We start from the raw sequence: 23,536 nt of genomic DNA on the forward strand, positions 1-23,536 counted from the left end.
CCACTGGAGTTGCAGTGATGGGGAAGGATCATTTTGATGCCATTAAAGGTAGTCCTTGATTTACAAGCATTCATTTAGTGAACATTCAAAGTTATGAGAGCCCTGAAATGGTGAATACTGATCATTTTTCACACTTATGACCATTGCAGCATCCCCATAGTCACATGATCTAAATTTGGGCGTTTGGCAACTGGCATGTATTTATGACAGTTGCACTGTCCTGGGATTATTTGATCACCATTTGTAGCCTTCCTGATTGGTTTTCAACAAGCGAAGTCAATGGGGGGAAGCCAGATCCACTTAACGATTGCATGATTCACTTAACAATTACAGTGATTCGCTTCACAACTGTGGCACAACGGTTATAAAATGTGGTCCCACTCACCTAACAACTGCCTTGCTTGGCAACCAAAAATTTGGGCTCTATTATGGTTGTAAGTTGAGGACTATTTATACCACCTTTCTGGACCCTCCCCAAGTCTATCTTTGGGATGGTCATCCCACTCAAGGATGCCACTCAAGGAAAACAAAGACTGGAAGAGAAAATTACGGATAGCAAAAAAAAAAAAAGTACAGACTTTTTTCAGTACTCGATAGTTGGCAGAAAGAAAGGAAATCTGGCTGAATATAATCTCAATTCATCTTCCTATTATTGCAGATATGCAATAATAAATAGTTGTGTTTGAGGAAGAAGCACGTTTCTGCTTTTCTCACCACCGCTGTAATTATCTTGCCCATTACCATGAGGTAATAGAATATAGACCATAATTATCTGTACAGTGTCAGATCCCAAAATAAGTACAAGGCAGGTTCTTAGGGAAAGTTTACATTCTTTTAAAACCTCCCATGTAAATAAACATTGTGGGGATGCGATGCTTTTAAGTAGTAATGTCTTAACAGCCCATTTTGCTAACTGTTTCTTTGTACAGGCTAAAATACTAAAGAACTTCTGTTTGGTATTTTAGACTAGACTAGCAGTGTCTGCCTTCAGAAATTAAAGCAACTGGTCCATGTGTGCATGGATGTATACACACATACCTATCACACAATTCTCTTTTGGACCAAGCATAAAGGGAAGAAAAGGAGTAAATATATATATATATTAACCCCCAAATTAAAAGACAGGAGATTAAACAAATACATAACTAAAGCTAATTTATGCCAATATTACTCTTTTGTCTTTGAAGTAATATGTCATTCTCCCACAGTCACCTGCTGATTTATACATTGCCTTTTGTTCTTTAAACATTGTTTAACTTCATTTGCCTTTGTATTTAAACCATAATAATTCAGTTCGTTCTTGACTCTTACATTTATTTATTTATGATATGGTGACTCTGGGTGGCTTACAATATGCTAAAAAGTAAAAAAAAGTACTAAAATACAATTAAAATTGGAAGAATTAAATAGAGAAACTAAAAATCAAGTTGATGAGCAGCCTGTGAGAGAAGAAAACTCATTTATTTTAGTCATAAACAAACAAGCCATAACTGCCCTGTTCATATATAATATTTAACTATGCTTTATAGAGTATAATGGCTGAGAAGCTCCTAGCTCACTTACTTAGGATTCCAGACATCCCAACATAGGCCTATATCCTTCTGCACAAAACCTTCAGGGATAAGATAATAATAATAATAAGTTGGAAGGGACCTTGGAGGTCATCTAGTCCAACCCCCTGCTCAGGCAGGAAACCCTATACCATTTCACACAAATGGCTGTCCAGTCTCTTCTTAAAAACTTCCAGTGTTGGAGCATTCACCACTTCTGGAGGCAGGTTGTTCCACTGGTTAGTTGTTCTAACTGTCAGGAAGTTTTAGTGCAATACAACATATTCTTCTTTTTCCAAACACTGGGCACTGCTATTTTTGTTTGTTTGCTTGTTTTATTAAAAGAACCGATGTGTTTGTCTTGCCTACCCAGTGATTCTAAGCAGCTCACAAACCCTAGGCAACTCTTTTTAATAAAAAGAACATAAAGATAAAAACAGGGGGGAAAATCTTTCTACCGGGCACCAGACCAACCATGCCATTGATCTCTGACTCAACTCCATCCTAGTCCAGTTCTGAGCCTTCCAGAAGGCTAAAGCATTAGGGACAGTGGTGGGATTCAAATATGTGAACAACCGGTTCTCTGTGTGGATGCCGCTTTCAGAAGTCCATTCTGAGCCTGGGCAACAGAAGATTAGCTACCAGTTCTGCCGAACTGGTGCGAACTGGCTGAATCCCATCACTGATTAGGGACCTTGCAAATCTCCTGTGGGAGGCTATTCCAAAGGCCCAGGACAGTTAAAGAGAAGATGCACCTCCAAGATTTTATCAAATGATAGCATATAAAAGAAATGACCTGAGATTTCTCCACCTTATTTAAATTTATTTATTTATTATCTATCTATCTATCTATCTATCCATCCATCCATCCATCCATCCATCCATCCATCCATCCATCCATCCAATTTATCAGCAACCATCTTACCACAGGGTAATTTTGGGCAATTTGCAATATTTTAAAAAAATGAAACCATATAAGTAAATTACTACAAAAGAATAAAAATACAAAAAACAAGAGCTAAAAGATGGAGATGAAGAGAGTAGGATGAGCAAGGGAGGTGGGATATAATATTAACCATCAGCCACTCCCAACAAGAAATTCCTCCTTTGGGGCCCAAAGCCAGCTGGCAAAGGCTGGTCTTTAGGCTCTTATGGAAGATCAGAAGGGTTGGAGCAAACCTCACTCGTGGGTGGGGGTGGGGGGTGCAAGATGCTTTTATATATATATATATATATATATATATATATATATATATATATATATAAAGGTAAAGGTTCCCCCGCACATGCGTGCTAGTCGTTTCCGACTCTAGGGGCCGGTGCTCATCTCCGTTTCATAGCCGAAGAGCCAGCGTTTGTCCGAGGACGTCTCCGTGGTCATGTGGCCAGCATGACTAGACGCCAAAGGCGCACGGAACGCTGTTACCTTCCCACCGTAGTGGTCCCTATTTTTCTACTTGCATTTTTACGTGCTTTCGAACTGCTAGGTGGGCAGAAGCTGGGACGAGTAACAGGCGCTCACTCTGTTACGCGGCACTCAGGATTCGACCCGCCAAACTGCCGACCTTCTGATCGACAAGCTCAGCGTCCTAACCCACTGAGCCACCGCGTCCCTATATATATATATATATATATATATATATATATAAATTTGTTCCATTTTCCCTTTCAATGCACTATTATTCTGGTCTTTCATTCATTTATTTTCAGATCCAAATTTCTCACTGCCTCATGTAATCTAACAGTCCCTGGGATAATTCAGGTTTTCCAGCAACAGCGGTGCATTTTTTGCTACAGAAACACAAGTGGTCCTCGACTTACTGTACAACCATTTGCTTAGTGACCATTCAAAGTAGGAAGGGCACTGAAGAAATTTATGACCGTGGCAGCATCCCCGTGGTCACATAATCAAAATTCAGATGCTTAGCAACTGGCATGTACTGTATTTATAACAGCTGCACTGTCCCTGGGTCACATGATCTCTATTTGTTACCATCAGCCAGTTTCTGACATGCAGAGTTAATGGGGGAAGCCAGATTCACTTAATGACCCATGATCCACTTAATGACTCCAGTGATTTGCTTAACAACTTGTGACTTAAAAGGACATGAAACGAGACAGATCTCACTTAACAATTCCCTTGCAATAGAAATTTTTGGGCTCTTCTTTTCTTCCATGTCTATTTTTCTCAAGATCCACCCTTGCCTACCCCAAATAATGCTTAGTACCATGTTCAGAACCTCTCGTCACTCATGCCTCTTTCACTAATGCTTTTGGTTTTTCGTCATAAATAAATCAACAATGTTTTGTTTTAGTTTATTCCTGAGCCATGGGTACTTATGAATAAATGTATGCCTAAACTATACAGCAGAAGTCCCCAACTTTTTGGGCACTGGGGACCGGTTATGTGGAGAGAGGTTTTTCTGCTGACTGGAAGGGGCATGGTTTTGCGTGCTGCCTGCATCCCGCAGTTGGGGCTTTGGTTGTTTGTGCGGCCTGGTTGCTGGCATGCCACGGCCCGATACCAGTCCGTGGACCAGGGGTTGGGGACACCTGCTATACAGTATATTTGAACAAATGGTTATTTTCCTAAACAAATTCTCAAGTATCTTCGTTGTCATTCATTAATGGGTAGCCAAATAGCCCAAATGTTTTTCTGTTCTCCAATCTTTTTCCCAGTCATTTATTAACATCACATATTAGTATAATTTCCCCAAGATTGCATTTATTCAGAACAGTTCAAAGTTTTTCTTGGAACTGAGAAGTGGATCTTCCATTATCATGATTCACTGAAACACAACTTGTCACTATAGTATCACCCATCTGTGGAGTTTTATTTTCAGACATAAACATCTAGATGACATCAGCGACAGATAGACAGACAGACAGATAGATGATGGATAGATAGATAGATAGATAGATAGATAGATAGATAGATAGATAGACAGACAGACAGACAGACAGACAGACAGACAGACAGACAGACAGACAGACAGATGATAGAGACAGTTATATGTGTTTGTGTGTTACTTAAGACAGTATTTGTTTATGGTTGTTTTCTCAGAGGGTATGTTATGTATGCATTCACTTCCATGCAAGTATCTTTCATTGTTCTGGTCTTTTACTATGTAAATATTATATTATGTAAAGTGCCCACAGTAAGCTGGAGCTAGGTGTTAATTAAGTCTATTTAGATAAATAGATAAAATAGCTCAAAACACTTACAAGTATTCTATTGTGTTCTCTCTTTCTCTTACTCTCACAAATGCACAATATATCTATTTTTTCTTTCTTTCATGTCGTTATGATATTTACCATATACTCTTCTTGCATTCCACCTCACAATCTTCCATATGCCCAGATTATCACCATAATTTTGACTTCTACAGGTGGTGAGACCCCTCCTCAAAAAGCCTGCCCTGGACCCGGCTGTTTTAAATAACTATCGTCCAGTCTCCAACCTTCGCTTTTTGGCGAAGGTTGTTGAGAGTGTGGTGGCGCATCAGCTTCCTCTGTTCCTGGAGGAAACTGATTATCTGGACCCGTACCAATCGGGTTTCAGGCCCGGATACAGCACGGAGACGGCGTTGGTCGCGCTGGTGAATGATCTCTGGCGGGCTCGGGACAGGGGTTGTTCCTCTGTCCTGGTCCTATTAGATCTCTCAGCGGCTTTTGATACCATCGACCATGGTATCCTACTGCGGCGTCTCAGGGGGTTGGGAGTGGGAGGCACCATTTTACAGTGGTTCTCCTCCTATCTCCTGGGCCGTTCGCAGTCGGTATTGACAGGAGGGCAGAGATCCGCCCCGAGGCCTCTCATTTGTGGAGTTCCTCAGGGGTTGGTTCTCTCGCCCCTCCTGTTCAACATCTATATGAAGCCGCTGGGTGAGATCATTCGTGGTTTCGGGGTGGAGTATCATCAGTACGCTGATGATACCCAACTTTTTCTTTCCACCCCGAACCAACCCAGCGATGCCCTCACCGTGATGTCCCGTTGCCTGGAGGCGGTCCAGGTCTGGATGGGGAGAAACAGGCTTCGTCTCAATCCCGCCAAGACTGAGTGGCTGTGCATATCGGCATCTCGGGTTAACCAGACTATTCCATCTCTAACTATGGGGGGTGAGGTGTTACCCCCCATTGATAGGGCTCGCAACTTTGGCGTCCTCCTGGATTCACGACTCAATTTTGAAGACCATATAGGAACCGTGACCAGGGGGGCTTTTGCCCAGGTTCACCTGGTGCGCCAGTTGCGACCCTATCTGGACCGAGATGCCCTACGCACAGTCACTCATGCGCTCGTGACCTCCCGTTTAGACTACTGCAACACTCTCTACATGGGGCTGCCCTTGAGGACCACTCGGAGGCTTCAGCTGGTGCAGAATGCGGCCGCGCGAGTTGTGATGGGGGTTTCCCGATACTCCCATGTAACACCTCTACTCCGCGAGCTGCATTGGCTCCCAGTTGCCCTCCGGGTGAGATTCAAGGTGCTGGTGATGACCTATAAAGCCCTAAATGGCTTGGATCTGGGATATCTGAGGGAACACATGCTGCCGGCATCAAGCTCCCTTCGTCCAGTGCACTCCCACAGGGAGGGTCTTCTCAGGGTGCCACCGGTAAAAGATTGCCAGCGGACGACACCCAGGGATAGGGCCTTCTCAGTGGGTGCAGCTGCCCTTTGGAACCAGCTGCCAGTGGAGCTTAGGACTGCCCCTGACCTCCGTTCATTCCGCCGGGACCTGAAGACCTGGCTCTTCGAGCTCTCTGGCCCAGGCTGAGAATTTTAATTTTAGTTTTAATTTAATTTTAACTGGGGTTTTACTTATGCAGGGACGAATATAATTTTTTTAATCTGTTTTTAACTTTTGTATTTTTGTTATTAATCACCCTGTAAACCGCCCTGAGTCCTTCGGGAAAGGGCAGTATATAAATGTAATAAAATAAAATAAAATAAAATAAAATAAAATAAATATTGTCTGGGTCATAGAAACATAGAATTGGAAGGGTCATTAAAGGTCATCTTTTCCAACCGTCTGTTCAACACCTATTCTATGAAAGCATCCCTGTCTAATGGGCATCCAGGCTCTGTCTGAAGACCTTTAGCAATCCTTCTTCTCTGTGAAAACCCTTCAGATTTTTGGAGATTGCTACATCTCCTCTCAGTCATTTTTTTAAAAAAAAGTAGGCTAAAAATATACAAACTGTTCTTCATAGACAGTTCACCACCTTGGCAATTCTCTTCTGCACCTGCTTCAGTTTATAATTGTCTTTTTCTAAACTGTCTTGTACACAATATTCCAAATGAGCAGAACCGAATGGAACAATTACTTCCTGTGATCTGGACTCTGTGCTATGGTTAATGCATCCCAAGATAGCTTTTGCGTTCTTAGCAGCTGCATCACAGTGCTGGCACATGCTTAGTTTGTGGTTCACAAGGACACCCAGATCCCTTCCACGTATTCGACTGCCAAGCCAGGCTTCCCCCATCTCCTTCTCCTGTCTTGCATTTCTTGTTCTTTTTGAATCTCCTCCCTTTTATTTAAAGTATTAACATCTCCCAGCTTTGTGGCATGCAGAAACCTTTGAAGTGTATCCTCAACTGACCCAACCAAGTCATTCTTTAAAGGGCTGAGTAGCCCAGGCCATAGGATGCCATCCATCAAGATTTTCACCTAACTTTTCTTTTAATGAGATAAATGCAGTCTAGGTTGCACTGTGACACCTCAAGCCTTCTCGTTTCAAAGTAAGGACAGGAGGGAAGTTCAAAAGAAATATTAGAAAGTATCACTTCACAGAAAGAGTGGTGGAAGCTTGGAACCAACTTCCAGCAGAGGAAGCGGGTCAATCGTCAGCAGCTGAGTTTAAACATGCTTGGGATGAACGCATGTCTATCATCTGACAAAAAAATTTAAAAATTAAAAAAAGAAAAAAAAAGAAATAAAAGAAACAATTAATTAAAAGGAAAACGAACAAAAACTCAAAGGGCAGACTTGATGGACCACTGGGTCTTTTTCTGCTGTCAGTTTTCTATGTTTCTACATAAGGACATTACTAGTCCGTTTTAGCATGTTTTGACTAGTATGCCACAAGTACAACCAAAGCCCAGTGTTGCCCCAAGCCTACTGTAACAGGCTGTGACAATAACCTTGGGAGATAGGAGGAAGAGTCACAGCCAGGGCAACAGTCAGATTAGGGATATCTCAGCCCACAGCAGGAATGGGGATGGAGAAAGCATCACGGGTGGGGGGGGAACCTCTCTAATTCTCCCAAAAGTAAAGGCAAAGAGGAGGAAAATGATTTTAGATTTGCAAGAACCTGTTACTGTAGTCTTACAATAAGGGTAGTATCAGTACTCATGGTTGGGTTTTCCGTCTGGGCTACCTTGAAGGGCTGACATCTACTTATGTTATTCTGTGCACAGTAGGGTCTCTAATGGAGAGAACGTCTTGTAAATCAGTGTACCTTTGCCTGCATCCCACCAACTAGTAGCTACTTGCAGCATAAGGGCACATGCTCAGGATGCTTGCAAAGCAATTAATATTTATTTACAGTGTTCGCAATGTTTACAAAAGTAACAAAGTGTTCTGCTACCTTCAGAAAGATATGCTTTAACAATGTAATATTAGAATACCAAGCATTCAATCAGCTAGTACATTTGCACTTAAAGTAGCCTGCATTATTGAACGATAAAGGCTAGTTGTAGGAGATGGCTGAAAAAAATATGACAGGTGAAATTAGACACAAGTTTTAAAGGTCAGGTTTTAGAAGTGGTGGTGGTGGAGAAAGCTTGGCTCCCTATAATGGGGCAGCTAACTAATTTTAGACCCAGAACTTCAATGCTTGGCCAAGAGTGTATGTATTATTTGGATAGAAATGTATTGTAATACTGTAGTCATATTTGGTGCTGAAAAAGAACGATACGTTTTTCCCAAATTCATCTGGCAGGCTACAAATTTGTGAACCCATCAGCCCTGATGCTAACATGTTTTTAAAAATTAAAAGTATGCGGTAAATGGCAGCATCTAACCAGCTTCCAGTGTTTCTGTGTTATGCAGGAACTTATACTGAGCCCCTTTACAGGTGGTCCTTGACTTATAACTTCAACTGGGTCCAGAATTTCCATTCTGAGCAAGGCGGTGGTTAAGTGAGTCACACCCAATTTTACAGTCTTTTTTTTTGCAATGGTTGTTAAGTGAATCACTGCAGCTTTTAAGCAAAATGTATGATTGTTAAGTGAACCCAGCTTCTTTCCATTGATTTTGCTGGTCAGAAATCGCAAATGTGATCATCACCTGATGTCGGTCAACTGCAACCAATGATGAATACATGCCGGGTTGCCAAGTTCCCAAATTTTGATGACGTGACCATGGGGATGCTGTGACGGTCGTAAGTGTGAGGACCCACCGTAAACCCCTTTTTTCAGGGCCTTTGTAACTTTGAATGTGTTGCTCAACCATTTGAATGGTTGTAAGTCAAGAAGTACCTGTACTGATCTCCTTTTGCTAGCTGATTCTTATGTGGTCAGTTTTGAAAATACTTGGCTGTAGTAATGTCATATAATTGAACTCGTGAAGAAAAGGAAGAGGAATTGATCAGAGGGCAAGAAAAAATATAGAAAGAGCAAAGGGAGGAATTGTTGTGATTCAGGGTCAGCCTGTGGGTTCGGCAGTTGGGTCGGACGACTCAGAGGAGGAGGAGGGGGGTGTTGAAGAGCTTGCTGATGATGGCTTTGAGGCTCCGCAGAGCCCTCAGCCAGGCCCCTCCCACCTGGTGGAGACCCAGCTGTGTGAGCCTGACAGCGTGGATGAAGATGACCCACAGCTGGCCCTGTTCAAGGACGCCCGACGCAGGAGGCAGTCAATCAGGAGTAAACAGAGGAAGGCAATGGGGCACCTCAGAAGGAGGCAGAGAGAGGCCACGCCCTGAGCTGTATTTAAGGGGAATGTGTGGGAGGGCTGGTTTGCTGAAGGCAACCGCTTGGATAGTTCCTGTTTCATAGCTCCTGTTTCATGGTTGGTGTCTGTTTTATGTTAATAAATTTGGCAGGCTTTATTACAGCCTCTTGCCGTTTGTAAAGGGGTTGTCCCTGCCTTTTCTGCAGGGCCGGTAGCAGGCTGGTACAGAACAGGAATTAGCTGGGGAATGAAGCTTTCTGCTAGGAAAAGGAAAGGCCTGAAAGCAAGCAGACTATATATTTATCTCTTTCTATCCTCCATGCCCTGCTAATAAGTTGGAGATAAGCCAGTTCATAAAAGAATAAACCACTTACGCACTCTCATATATACCCAGTGGTGGGATTCAAATATGTGAACAACTGGTTCTCTGTGTGGATGCCGCTTCCGGAAGTCCATTCTGGGCCTGGGCAACAAAATATTAGCTACTGGTTCTGCCGAAGTAGTGCGAACCAGCTGAATCCCACCACTGTATATACCTATATACTGGTCTTGTTGATTTTGTAGGTGAATCATGGAACTGTGCCTTTAATGTGCAAGCAAAAAATTCAGACTTACCCTAAGAGTATTTTTCTTTGTCAGAGCAAGATGTACACCAAAATATAGACATTTCAGTACATCTATTCTTATTGAGTAAAGGTCTTTGTGAACTTTGAAAACTCAATTGATTTTTTTTCTTTTTGCCTGGAGAAGAAAAACAAAGGCCTAAATGATAATTGCCCTCCTTTCTGACAGATGAAAAAGACTGAACAGCCTGCCCTCATGTGTTTTAGATGAACAAAATCTTGGCAAAGGTTCAATTTGTATCTTTCAATAGAGTCTGATTAAAATGATTAATATGATTACAGACATATTTTTTATGGTAGTGGTACATCCATGTTATCTAGAATGGATATAATTCCTGGACATGATTCAGTATGGTTTATACATGGCTTAGACCAAGCAGATCTTAAGTCTGCATGTAGATGTTTTTTAGGAGTTCAGTGTATAGTCATAGGTGTAAAATTCTCCTGTGAGCAAAACCAAGGAGGTGTCTGTTACAGTATGTACAGAATACCACGTGGGTTGCTGGAGCAGCTAACAGCTCTCCAGCAACCCAGACTATAAGTCTCCTGTGCTGAAATTGGCTATCTCCAGGCGGCAATGGTTGATTCAAACCTATTGGCTGTCACCTAGGGGCTAGACTATATATTGCAGCTAGTTGCAGCCTTTTCCCCAGTACAGTTTCTGCATGAAATAAACTATGAGTTACCTTATACTCAGCTTTATGTCTTCTTGCCTGCGCCAAAGAACCCGCTATTTAACAGTGTCATAGATTGGAGTTTGGGGAAGAAGAGTTTTAGAATAGTGGATACCATTAAATATCCCTCTTCAGAGGTTAAGTATTAAAAAGAGAATTTACTGTTGCTATTTGAAAGTTACAATAAGACAATATAGATAGTCCACGACTTACGAACATAATTGAGTCATAACTTGTGTCATTTATTAAGCAGATCGTAATGAGACTGTTCCCAATTTTGCAACTGTTTTCGCAGTGGTCGTTAAGTGAATGTTGCAGTCATTAAGCAAACCCATTGTCCACAATGAGCAGCAGTAAATGTCAGCTGCTGGCAAAAAGAATTCGTAAATCTCAGTCATGTGATCACAGTATGTTGCAAATAGCTATAAATGCAGGCCAGTTGCCAAACATGATCACATGATCAGGTAGAGAAGGCAACTAACAGAAATTCAAATCTGGGTTATAACTATGCTTTATTTGGGGGGGGCTGTCATAATTATGAATGGTTACTAAGCATTCAAGGGCCACTTGTAAAGGAAAATATGTGCTGTCAGGTAAAATAACAAAGAAACAAAGTTTGTTTGTTTGATTGATTTTTTATTTCACCTTTATGACTTTATAAGTAACTCAAGGCAGCACACTTACCTTATATTCTTTCCTCCTCCTCTTTTTCCTACAACAACAGCCCTGTGAGGTGGATTGGGCTGAGAGATAGAATGATTGGTCCAAATCCACCCAGACAGCTTTCATTCCTAAAGTGGGAGTAGAGCTTGTGATCTTCTGGTTTCCAGGACAACACCTTAGCCACTATAATGAGCTAGTTATAATATTGTACATATTATCTACATTACTGTATGAAAAGTTGAAATGTAGCCTACATATTATTCTTGATTCACATCACCCGGTTTTTTCAAAGGAAATACTACTACTACTACTAGTACTAGTAGACTTTATTGTCATTTCAACAATATACAGTACAGTACACAGTGAAACGAAACAACATTTCCCCAGGACCAAGGTGCTACATCAGACGACACTAATCCAAAGAAGAACAGAACACAAACTACACATAACTCTAAACTAAAAACTTAAAAAACTACAAATACAAGTATTTATAGTTCCAGTTTCTTCGTGTTGAGAATTCTAATGGCTTGTAGGAAGAAACTGTTACACAATCTGGATGTCCGAGCCCGAATGCTCCTGTACCTCTTTCCAGATGGCAAAAGAGTGAAGAGTGTGTATGGGGGGGGGGGGGGTGTAATCAGCCACAATGTTTCTGGCTTTACGGATGCAACGTGTGATGTAAATATCTATGACAGAAGGAAGAGCAACCCCAATGATCGTCTCTGCCATCCTCACTATTCACTGTAGGGTTTTGGGATCCGAAACGGTGCAGTTTCCAAACCAGGCAGTCAGTAATGCAACTGCTCAGGGTGCTCTCAATAGTCCCTCTGTAGAATATTGTGAGGATGTGTGGTGGAAGCTGTGCCTTCCTCAGTTTCCTCAGAAAGTAAAGACAGTGGTGGGCCTTCCTTTTTATGACACTAATACGATAAGAAGCAGAGGAGGTATCAAATATTGATTTTTCGTTAGTGACATGTTTGTTCCTTTACTGCTGCTGAATGGCTGCTAATGATTTTGTTCTCTTTTTTTTGCAGCTGGACAATCCTGATGAGCAAGCAGCCCAAATTAGGCGGGAACTTGACGGTCGTCTCCAAATGGCAGACCAGATTGCCAAGGTAAGAGAGGAAGGGGGGGTTTGAGTCCCTCCCCCCATTTTTTATGGCTCAAGCAGTGGCAGTGTTTATCAAAAGCTGCCTGTGTATTTGTATGTTGACACTTTCTGTCAGAGAAGCACACACTCTCCGTTAGGGGATCTGCCTTCTGGAATGAGATCCTCCAGAGATTCAAATGGCTTCCATCCACCCTAATAATGTTCCAGATGTTATGAAGATCTGGCTGTTCTCCCAGGTTCTGGGGCAGAGTGAAGGTTGAGCCCCTGTTGGATAGATATTTTTTAGCTGCTCACAATTTCTTTTTTGTCTCCTATAATTATTAAAAGGATTAAAATTGTAAGCTGCCCTAAATTATTGAAAATTGGATGGCCTATAAATTGTATGCATGTATAAATAAATAATTCCTGAGATATTTAAGGAACTAGAGATTTAAAGGCAAATAAGTTTGAAAACCGTGTTGTGTTGTTTCAGTGATATAAAAGAGCCAGTGATGTTCAGGTAGTCCTCGATATATGACTGTCACAGAACTTGATGATTATGACTGTAAATTGTAACAGTCGTAAAGTGAATCAGCTATGTGACCAACCCAACTTTACAACCTTTTTTTTCAACAGTCATTAAGTGAACACTGCAGTTGAAGTAGCCGAAGGACCACTCGGGACGACAGGCTAGCACTAACAGGTTTTATTTAGAGCAAGACAACATAGAATAACATTGCCGGCTTTTATAGCCGGCAGCTGTCAGCGAGGGCCAATCAGGAGTGTTCATTTTGGCGCCGCGTCAATCCGGACCAATCCGCGTCGTCTTCTCTTTGACAGCTTAGGTTTCCGCATGGTCCGGTGTTTTGACAGCCGCGAGCTGTCAGCGGCTGCGCCTGCGCTGTGCGGGGGAACTTTGACAGCTGTCAAAGTTCCCGCGTGTTCTTCTGTCAGATTTGCTTTTCCTCACGTATACAGTTTAATCACATCTAACTTAACTGTTTACATATATAATACACCCCTTACCCCTCCCCTGGAGCGTTCTCTCCCCCTCTGTCGTTGGAACCCGCCCACTGGTAGTCCTTTAGGTAGGTGGGGGCCCTTCGGTTTCTGGTGGAACGACGTGGAAGTGGGGCGTTGTCAGGGTCTGCCGGTGGTGCGTCTCTTTGCTCCTCTTCCTCTTGGTTTGGTAGTGTTTCTGGAAGGGGTTGCAGGTCGAGTTCCGCCGTTTGGGGGTCTGGTGTGTATGGCGGTTGTCTGGGTCTGAGTTGGTCGATATGTCGGCGTAGGTTGCCCTGAGTCTGTGTGGAAATTAGGTAAGAAATGGGTCCTGTTTGTTGTAGCACTGTCCCTTGGACCCATTTGTTTTTATCAGAGTAAGATCGTGCCCATATCATTTGCCCTGGCTTGAATGTGCGGATGGGGGGGGGTTGTTCGTTTTCTTCCGGATATGTGTCAGGATGCAGTCTGTCAAGCCGTGTTATCAGCCTCCTCCCCCATCTTAGTTCCGCTGGTGATTTGCCAGTTGTTGTGCATGGAGTTGCGTGTTGTGACATTAGGAATTGGCTGAGTCGCCTTTGCCAATTCCCCTTGGCGAACTTTTTTAAAGCTTCTTTTGTGGAGCGTACCATAATTTCGGCCATCCCGTTACTTGATGGGTGGAAGGGCGCAGACGTGACCAGCCTAATACAATTCTTCATAGCGAATATCTGAAATTCACGAGAAGTGAATTGAGGGCCATTGTCTGAAACTATGGTATCTGGGAGGCCGTGTGTGGCGAATATTTTCCTTAGGGCTTGTATAGTGGCTCCTGACGTTGTTTTCTTAAGGGGGGTGACTTCTAACCATTTAGAATAACTGTCCACTACAATTAGGAAACTCTGTCCCTGGATAGGTCCTGCAAAGTCTAAATGTATGCGTGACCATGGGTTTTTTGTTGTTTCCCATTTGTGGATTGGTGCCTGGGGTGGCTCGTTCCGGGTCGCTTGACAGGTATAGCACCCTCCCACATATCTTTCTATCTCTTTATCTATGCCTGGCCACCAGACATAACTTCTAGCCATCGCTTTCATCTTGACAATGCCTGGATGTCCTTCATGTAAAATGTGTAGAGTTTGGCTTATGTTCTTCTCTGGTATTATGACCCGATTTCCCCACAGTAGGCATCCCCTATGAGTGGATATTTCATTTTTCCTGCTAAAATATGGCTGGAATTGGGGGTGTGGGTTTTGTGCTGGCCACCCTGTTGTGGCCCATTTGAGAATTCTGCTAAGTATTTTGTCTGTAGCTGAGTTTTTGGCTATAATGTTTGCGGACAGGGGACAATCTGAAAGTTGAGAGATTGCTAGAATCTGTCCAGCTGGGGCTGGATCTGAGTCCTTGCTTTGAATGGGCAGTCTGCTGAGGCAGTCTGCGTGTCCTAATTCCTTCCCCGGTTTATGTATTAACTGATAGGAATAGGCTGATAGGAATGTGGACCACCGTAGAATTCTTGGAGAGAGAATCTGTGGTGTAGTTTTATTCCACGTGAATATGCCCAGAAGGGGTTTGTGATCTGTAAATATAGTAAAGGGCCTCCCATAAAGGTAGTCGTGAAATTTTTTAACTCCTGCGACTATTGCTAGGGCCTCTCTGTCTATTTGTGCGTAATTCCTTTCTGCTTTAGACAGAGTACGTGAATAAAAGGCTATGGGTCTTTGTGTACCATCCTTGAATAAATGACTTAACACTGCCCCGATTCCATAGGGAGATGCATCGCAAGCGATGCATATTGGGGTGTCTTCTCTGAAAAGGGTGATCGTTGAGCTGTGGCAAATAATCTTTTTTAATGATTGGAAACTATTCTCATGTATTTTGGTCCAGGACCAAACAGTTCCCTTGTCCAGGAGCCTATGCAGAGGCTCCGCGATAGTGGCTTTATGGGGAAGGAAGGCATGGTAAAAGTTTAATAATCCTAAAAAAGCTTGGAGCTCTTGTTTATTCTTTGGGCTTGGTGCTGTTTGAATAGCCTTTAGTTTTTCTGTGGTGGGGTGGATGCCTTGGCTGTCTATTTTGTACCCTAGGAATTCTGTGGATGTGACTCCAATAGAGCACTTTTCCCGTTTCAGCTTGAGGCCGGCTTCTCTGAGCCGGCTTAGCACAGCTGACAGCCTGTCAGCTAAGTTTGCTTCGTTTTCTCCGGCGATGAGAACATCGTCGGAATAGGGGCAGACCCCGGGTATTCCTTTCAGGGTTTTCTCCATGATACCCTGAAAAATACCCGGGGCCGCCGATATGCCGAATTGGAGCCTTTTCACTTTAAAGGCACCGCGGTGGGTGACAATTGTCTGGGCTTCCGCCGTGTCATTAGTGACAGGCAGTTGCAAATACGCCTGCGTGAGATCAAGTTTGGCAAAAATGGCGCCAGAGCGGATAGAAGCAAATACGTCCCTTACTGCTGGCACCGGGTAAGCGTGGGGACTGAGGGCTAGGTTGAGGGTCGCTTTATAGTCCGCACATAATCTCACTTCCCCGTTAGGTTTAATAGGGGTGACTATAGGGGTCTCCCAGCTTCCCCCTTCCGTTGGTTCGAGCACCCCAAGACCTATGAGGCGCTCGAGTTCGTTTTCAATTTTTTCTTTAAGGGCAAAGGGTACTCTCCTAGCTCTTATCTTAATTGGTTGGATTGCTGGGTTTAACTGTAAGGAGATGGGGGGACCGGTGTATTTCCCTAACGTGCCATCGAAGACGTCTGCATACTTGTTGCAAACGGCTTCTAGGCTGGGTGATTGAATTGTATTTACCCCCGTTATGGCGATTCCTAGCGGCCCGAACCAGTTTAACCCTACCAAGTTGGTGCGATTTCCTGGCGTAACTAGGACTTCTAAGGGACCCTTGAACTCTTTGTACTGCACCGTAACCTTAGCCCTCCCTTCCAGAGGAATGGGGGTTTTCTGGAAGTCAGCTAGGTGGACCTGGGTTTGCCTCAGAGGAATTTTTTCCTTTCCCTGTTGACAGATCTCCTGATAAGTTTTAAGCGAAATTAAGGAGACTGCTGACCCTGAATCCACTTCCATGAGGCAGGGCACCCCCTGAATTCTTACCCTGATCTTAACCTTTGAGCTTAGGCTGTTTACCCTGTCAATTGTTTCTACCAGGGGCCCTGGTGGGTTTTCTCTGCTGGCCTGGGTAGCTGGCCTACCTGGGGAGTTTGCCTCCAAATCATTGATGTTGTCACGGCCCTTGCTGCGGCACACCGGTTTGATGTGGCCGGTCTTCCCGCAATTGTGGCACTTAGCGTTCCTAAACCGGCAGCTTCCTCGGGCATGGTTGCCCCCGCAGCTGGCACAGGCGGCCCGTTGCTCGTAACGCGGCGGTGGCGGAGGGGGGTTCCTGGACCTTCGGCGATCTGAAGTGTCGCCTCTCCTCGGTTGCCTGCGTTCCATTCTGCGTTGCAGGGCTTCTCTGTCGGTGAAATCCACCGACTCTTCGCTGTCGCTGAGGGTGGCGCTTTCTTGGAAGACGGTCGCTGGGCTTTCTGGGGTCGTGGTAGTCGGCTTCTTCTTGTGGCTGTGCTCGTAGGCCATGATTTCTCTGGTCAGCTCTGCCAGGCTCATGTCGGGTTTGGATGTCAGCTTCTTCTGCAGCCTCTCGTCCCTCAACCCGATCACCACCTGGTCTCTGATGCGGTCCTCCAAATCGGGGAAACAGCAGTTCCGCGCGGCGTGTCTGACCCCCGCGATGAACTCGTTGGCGGGCTCGTCTGGCCGCTGTTTCTTCTGGGCAAATTGGACCCGCCAGTACAGTTCTGAGCGAGCCGGCATATAGTACTTGTTCAGCTGGTCCACCAGGTCCGCGTAGGAGACCTCGGTGATGGGCACCGGGCTGAACAGGCCCACGGCAGCATCATACACTGGAGGTCCGCTGATGTATAGTAGCGCGGCGGCCTTTGCTCTGTCGTCAGTGATTTTACTGACGAGGAGGAATCCCTCGACCTGGCCTAGGTGTGATTGCCATCTCTCGGGATGGCGGGTATCGAATTCCCTCACACGACCGAAGTTTGCCATGTCGTCCGGTCCTGGGTCGCTCCTGTGGAAGTTAAAACTTCCAGTGACAGCTCTTGCCGGGAACTCTCTTCCTCGGCCGTGACTTCAGCTCAGGGACTCAATTCCTTGGCTGTGACTTCAGTTCCGGAGCAATCCCATCCTCGTCACCAGTGAAGTAGCCGAAGGACCACTCGGGACGACAGGCTAGCACTAACAGGTTTTATTTAGAGCAAGACAACATAGAATAACATTGCCGGCTTTTATAGCCGGCAGCTGTCAGCGAGGGCCAATCAGGAGTGTTCATTTTGGCGCCGCGTCAATCCGGACCAATCCACGTCGTCTTCTCTTTGACAGCTTAGGTTTCCGCATGGTCCGGTGTTTTGACAGCCGCGAGCTGTCAGCGGCTGCGCCTGCGCTGTGCGGGGGAACTTTGACAGCTGTCAAAGTTCCCGCGTGTTCTTCTGTCAGATTTGCTTTTCCTCACGTATACAGTTTAATCACATCTAACTTAACTGTTTACATATATAATACAGCAGTCATTAAGCAAAACCACTGCTTGCTATGGGGTGTTGTGCTGAAAACTGAAAGTAAACAGTGGCTTTCAACACAAAAAAAGGAAATTGTGGTCACATGACTGTGGGACGTGACAAACAGCCGTAAATGAGAGCCGTAGTTAAACTTCCGAAATCATAACATGGGGGGCATGGCCTTTTGGTGGGAGAGATTCAAACTTCAAACAGTTGCTAAGTGACAGTTGTAAGTCAAGGACTCTGTATACTGGTTTAGGCATTAACCTAGGCTTGAGAAGATCCAGAATACTAGGACTCTCTCAGACATCTCATAGGGATAAAATTAACGGAGATCTCCAGGAAAGACATGCAGGTCTCCCATAGGAAAGATGGAATATAATTTAAATAATTAATTCTAGTGCTAGCCACTTTCACCCTTTGGGAGGTGCAGTATGTTATACTGGGTCCTGATTTAAACTTGGGGAGGGGGGTATTTGTTTATATTGGTGTTCTTAGACTAGTCACCAGGTGCATTGTTGTGTGACTAAAATCATGAGTTTCATAAAAGCCTTAGGTTCCTATAAAAAAGTGAGATATAAAAGGAACCAAAACCTAATATAATGGCATTTGAAAGGGAAATTGAAAATTACAGGTTAAAATAGAAATGGTGCTAAATATCACATTCTTACAGTATTTATTTCTTAACATATCAAAGGAGCAGGAGGGTTACATTCTTGGCTGGTTTGTGTGAGAGAAGGAAACCATTGGAATACAGTAGAATATTTATTTGGTTTTGCATAGAAGTGCCATTTCTGGCCATTTGCTTGCTTTCGAACTGCCAGGTTGTCAGGAGCTGGGGTGAGGATCGGAGCTCACCCTGTCGCATGACATCTGGGTCTTGGACCTGGGTGTTGGACACTTGGGTCTCTGACCTTGTTGAGAACTATGATAGTTGCAGTACAAAACATAGAGATATCCCCCACACAAAGACCAAACATGATCCCGAAAAAATGGCAAATACAGAAGGATCATACAGTGGTTCATGGATCCAGTTGAACTAAGGAGGATGAGAAATCGGGGGGGGGGAATATGAGGACCTAATTACATCAAGCATGGTGAGGTACCTTAGGAGGTTAGATTGTGTACTGTAAATTGTGAATATCAAAATAGCTGAGGACTCAGATGTAGAGCTTGCCAGGCATTCAGTACCTCCAGTTGGTCTTCTGAGTCTGTGTCTTAACGGATATTGTGTTGTCTTGACACACAGATCCTTTACTGTACCTGTATCATTTACAAGACCTTTCAGTTCATCTTCAAGTAGCACAGATATAAGAGTCCAACCACACTAAGCCATCACTCCCTGAAGGAGAAAGGATAATAGCTTCAATGTTTATGTATCCTATTTGGGCGGGAGGGGAATCTTTAAATAAGCTTTTTTGTTTGGGAAACATTTTTTTTAAAATTCCATTTATATCCCGCCCTTCTCCGAAGACTCAGGGCGGCTTACAAGCTTAGCAGTAGCCTTCATTCTATGTATATGCCTGCTTATTAGGGCTTTCACACACACCCCAAGCAGCATTATTACAAAGTCAGCTTAATTGCCCCCAACAATCCGGGTCCTCATTTTACCTACCTCAGAAGGATGGAAGGCTGAGTCAACCAATTTTAGCAAAACACTCCCAAGACATCCAAGTGAATCTTTGTAGAACAATTAATCAGTGGAACCACCTGCCTCCAGGAGTTGTGAATGCTCCAATACTGGAAGTTTTTAAGGAAAGATTGGACAGCCATTTGTCTGAAATGGTTTAGGATTTCCTGCCTGAGCAGTGGGGTTGGACTAGAAGACCTCCAAGATTGTAACAGCAGACACTTCAGAAAAGACCAGAGTAGATGTAAAAATTAACACAGCACAGCTCATATATTTATGTTTATTTCACATATGCTAAGGTAAAGGTAAAGGTTCCGCCGCACATGCGTGCTAGTCGTTTCCGACTCTAGGGGCCGGTGCTCATCTCTGTTTCAAAGCCGAAGAGCCAGCGCTTGTCCGAGGACGTCTCCGTGGTCATGTGGCCGGCATGACTAGACACATATGCTAGCATGTGGAAAAAATTATTTTACACATTAATAATAAATCTTTCAAGAATAACAGAGGTGGAAGGGACCTTGGAAGACTTCTAGTCCAGCCCCCTGCACAAGCAGGAGACCCTGTACCATTCTGGACAAATAGTTGTCCACTCTCTTCTTAAAAACCACCAGTGTTGGAGCACCCACAGCTTCTGAAGGCAAGCCATTTCAATAATGAATCGTTCTTACTGTCAGGAAATTTCTCCTTAGTTCTAGGTTGGTTCTCTCCTTGATTAGTTTCCATCCATTACTTCTTGTCCTGCCTTTAAGTGTTTTGGAGAATAGCTTGACACCTATTCCCTTAGATATTGGTACACTGCTAACCATGTCACCCCCTAGTCCTTTTTTTCATTAAAGCAGACATTCCCAATTCCTGCAATTGTTCTTCATATGTTTTAGCTTCCTGTCCCTTAATCATCTTCGTTGCTCATCTCTGTACTTTTTCTAGAGTCTCAGCATCTTTATTATTATTATTATTATTATTATTATTATTATTATTATTATTATTATTATTATTATTATTATTATTATTATTATTATTATTATTATTATTATTAATTTTATTTGTATACCGCCCTTCTCCCGAAGGACTCAGGGCGGTGAACAGGGCAAACATATAAAAGTACAGGAATACAAATATTTAAAAAGATTAAACAAGGTGCCCAGAAACTAACAATAAGTTAAGTTAAAATGCATTAAAACAATATTAAAATCCAAACCCATCACCCATCAGGCTTGTTCGAACAAGTAGGTCTTCAGATCGCGTCGGAAGGAGCGAAGGTCGGGCGCCATCCGGAGCTCAACCGGCAAACGGTTCCACAAATCTGGCGCGCCCACAGAGAAGGACCTCCCCCTGGGGGCCACCAGCCGACATTCTCTGACCGGTGGCACCCTGAGGAGGCCCTCTCTGTGGGAGCGTACAGGGCGGAGGGAAGTTGATGCCGGCAGCAGGTGATCCCTAAGGTACGCCGGACCCATGCCATGTAGGGCTTTAAAGACCATTACCAGCACCTTGAATCTCACCCGGAAGACAACTGGGAGCCAATGCAGCTCACGGAGCAGAGGTGTAACATGGGAGTATCGGGAAACTCTTTTATATATCATGGTGACCAAAACTGGATGCAGTATTCCAAGTGTGGTCTTACTAAAGCTTTTTAAAACACTACTAGAACTTCATGTGATCTTGATTCTAACCCTCTGTTGATGCAGCCTTATAAAATATGTAAATTATATGATCTAATGAGTAGATACATTATGTCTGGATGGCAAAAGGTCATTCTGTTACTGGTGAATAGCAAAGAATGAGAATTTCTATATACATTGATGCCATTTAGTGGCCAAGCAACCTGGATCTGGTCCATACCTACAATCTATTGTAAGAAACCTAAGGATAAATAAATGTTTTCTCCCATGAGCTTACATTTCCTTCTTTTGCACATTATGCAGGAGATCATGAATTTATATCAGTCATTAAAAGTGTGGAATAGTTGGACTGTTCCTCATTTTCTAAATAACCTTTTAATGAGGAATCTGTTCCGCAGCCTTCCTGTCAAACCTAACTCTTTCTCAAAGTGCCCCAGCGGAGACATTTGGCTATGTACTTGCCCATTCATTACAACAAATTTGTGCTTGGAGGAAGCATTTAATTTTCTGGCCCTGGGCACATTTCCATAAGTTAAAGACCAGAAGTCCTCAAACTTGGCCACTTTAAGACTTGTGGACTTCAACCTGGCTGGGGAATTCTGGGAGTTGAAGTCCACAAGTCTTAAAGTGGCCAAGTTTGAGGACCCCTGTTAAAGACTGATCGGTAGAAAGAGGTTTTATGCCTCGTGTTGAAAACTAGAGAGGATGTAAAATGAGACATAACATAGCAAAGTGTTATGGAGTGAGAGGTGAGTAGAATTACTGGTGGGAATGATTTCAGTTAAAGATTCTTAAACTCTTGGGCTAAGAGATTTGGCCACAAAGATGTTCAAAAGTTGTTTTTTTTAAAAAAAAAGTACAGGTCATCCTTGACCTACAACCATTCATTTAGAATCATTTGAATTACAACAGCACTGAAAAAAGGGACTTATGACTGTTTTTCACACTTAGCAACCATTTGAGCATCCCCACGGCCATGTGATCAAAATTCAGATGCTTGGCAACTGGTTCATATTTATGACAATTGCAGCTTCCTGGGGTCCTGTGATCCCCTTTTGTGACCTTCTGACTAGCAAAGTCAATGGGGAAGCCAGATTCACTGAACAACCGTGCTGCTAGCCTAGCGAGTGCCGTGATTCACTTAACAACTGTGACAAGAAAGGATGTAAAATGGGGCAAAACTCACTCAACAACTGTCTTGCTTAGCAAGACAAATTTTGGGCTCAGTTATGGTCGTACGTCAAGGACTACCTGTAGCCTGTCTTGAACAGAACCAGTCACCTTTTTTTCTCTCTCAAAGTCTATTCTTCAAGATGGGAGGCAATGAAATGAGTTGTGCCTGCAGCAAAAGTGGGGTGCAGCACACATAATTCCCCAAGAATAACCTTTTTAAATGTTCTCTCTCAATCAGCTGATAATTGAGAGGATGAGATAAAATAAGATAATGCTCAGCAAAGATGCAGCCTGTTTCTTGGTGGGAGAGTTGGTCAGGCCTTCAATCTGTCTTAAATGTCTGCCTTGGCTTGAACCTTAGGCAAGAAGGATCCTTTGCTCCATTTTATGAGAAAGTTATATTTTACCAAAGGTCAAGTGAAGTACAATACGGCAAAGCCAGATCTAAAGTTTGCACGCCAAATCCCCAAGCATAATTCTCCCCTTCCAGGAACATTCTCCCCGTTGTCCTCGGTTCTCTGAATCATATTCAAACTACATGTTGTTGGAACGATCACCCTTGGGATGTGGCTACATTTCTTCGCAAGCTGTTGTCCTTGAATTCATGTCTCTAGCCAGCACAGGCAGCAGCAGAGTCCTCCTCCCGCCTCCCATTCAGTTTCCTTTCCCCCTCCCCTCCTCCCCCCCCCCCCGTAGTTCAAGGCAGACTGGCACTGAAGCCAAATAGTAAGGCGAATGTGAGGTGGCCGTTCTGACATTGGCTTTGTATGATTCCTTGATGTCTTATAGCTCTTCATGAATAGTATTGTACAAAAGGGCTTTATCACACAGTTTCCATCCATTACTTCTTGTCCTGCCTTTAAGTGTTTTGGAGAATAGCTTGACACCTATTCCCTTAGATATTGGAACACTGCTAACCATGTCACCCCTAGTCCTTTTTTCATTAAATCAGACATCCCCAATTCCTGCAATTGTTCTTCATATGTTTTAGCTTCCTGTCCCTTAATCATCTTCGTTGCTCATCTCTGTAATTTTTCTAGAGTCTCAGCATCTTTTATATATCATGGTGAC

At 43.6% G+C, this 23,536-nt stretch overlaps 1 protein-coding gene across 6 annotated transcripts in view; it reads left to right on the forward strand.

Annotated features, from left to right (window-relative positions):
• The window catches only part of CADPS (calcium dependent secretion activator), a gene marked incomplete at both ends in the record, with an annotated part of 451,066 nt that overhangs the window by 166,215 nt on the left and 261,315 nt on the right, over window positions 1–23,536 (forward strand). For all 6 annotated transcript variants that reach the window (XM_081320037.1, XM_081320036.1, XM_081320040.1 and 3 more), the window contains one exon: window positions 12,437–12,517. In XM_081320037.1, the coding sequence (XP_081176163.1) occupies window positions 12,437–12,517 (81 nt within the window). The remainder of the gene's footprint in view (window positions 1–12,436; window positions 12,518–23,536) is intronic.

The sequence above is a fragment of the Vipera berus genome, assembly GCF_964194415.1.
Source record: "Vipera berus genome assembly, chromosome: 2".
NCBI lineage: Eukaryota > Metazoa > Chordata > Lepidosauria > Squamata > Viperidae > Vipera > Vipera berus.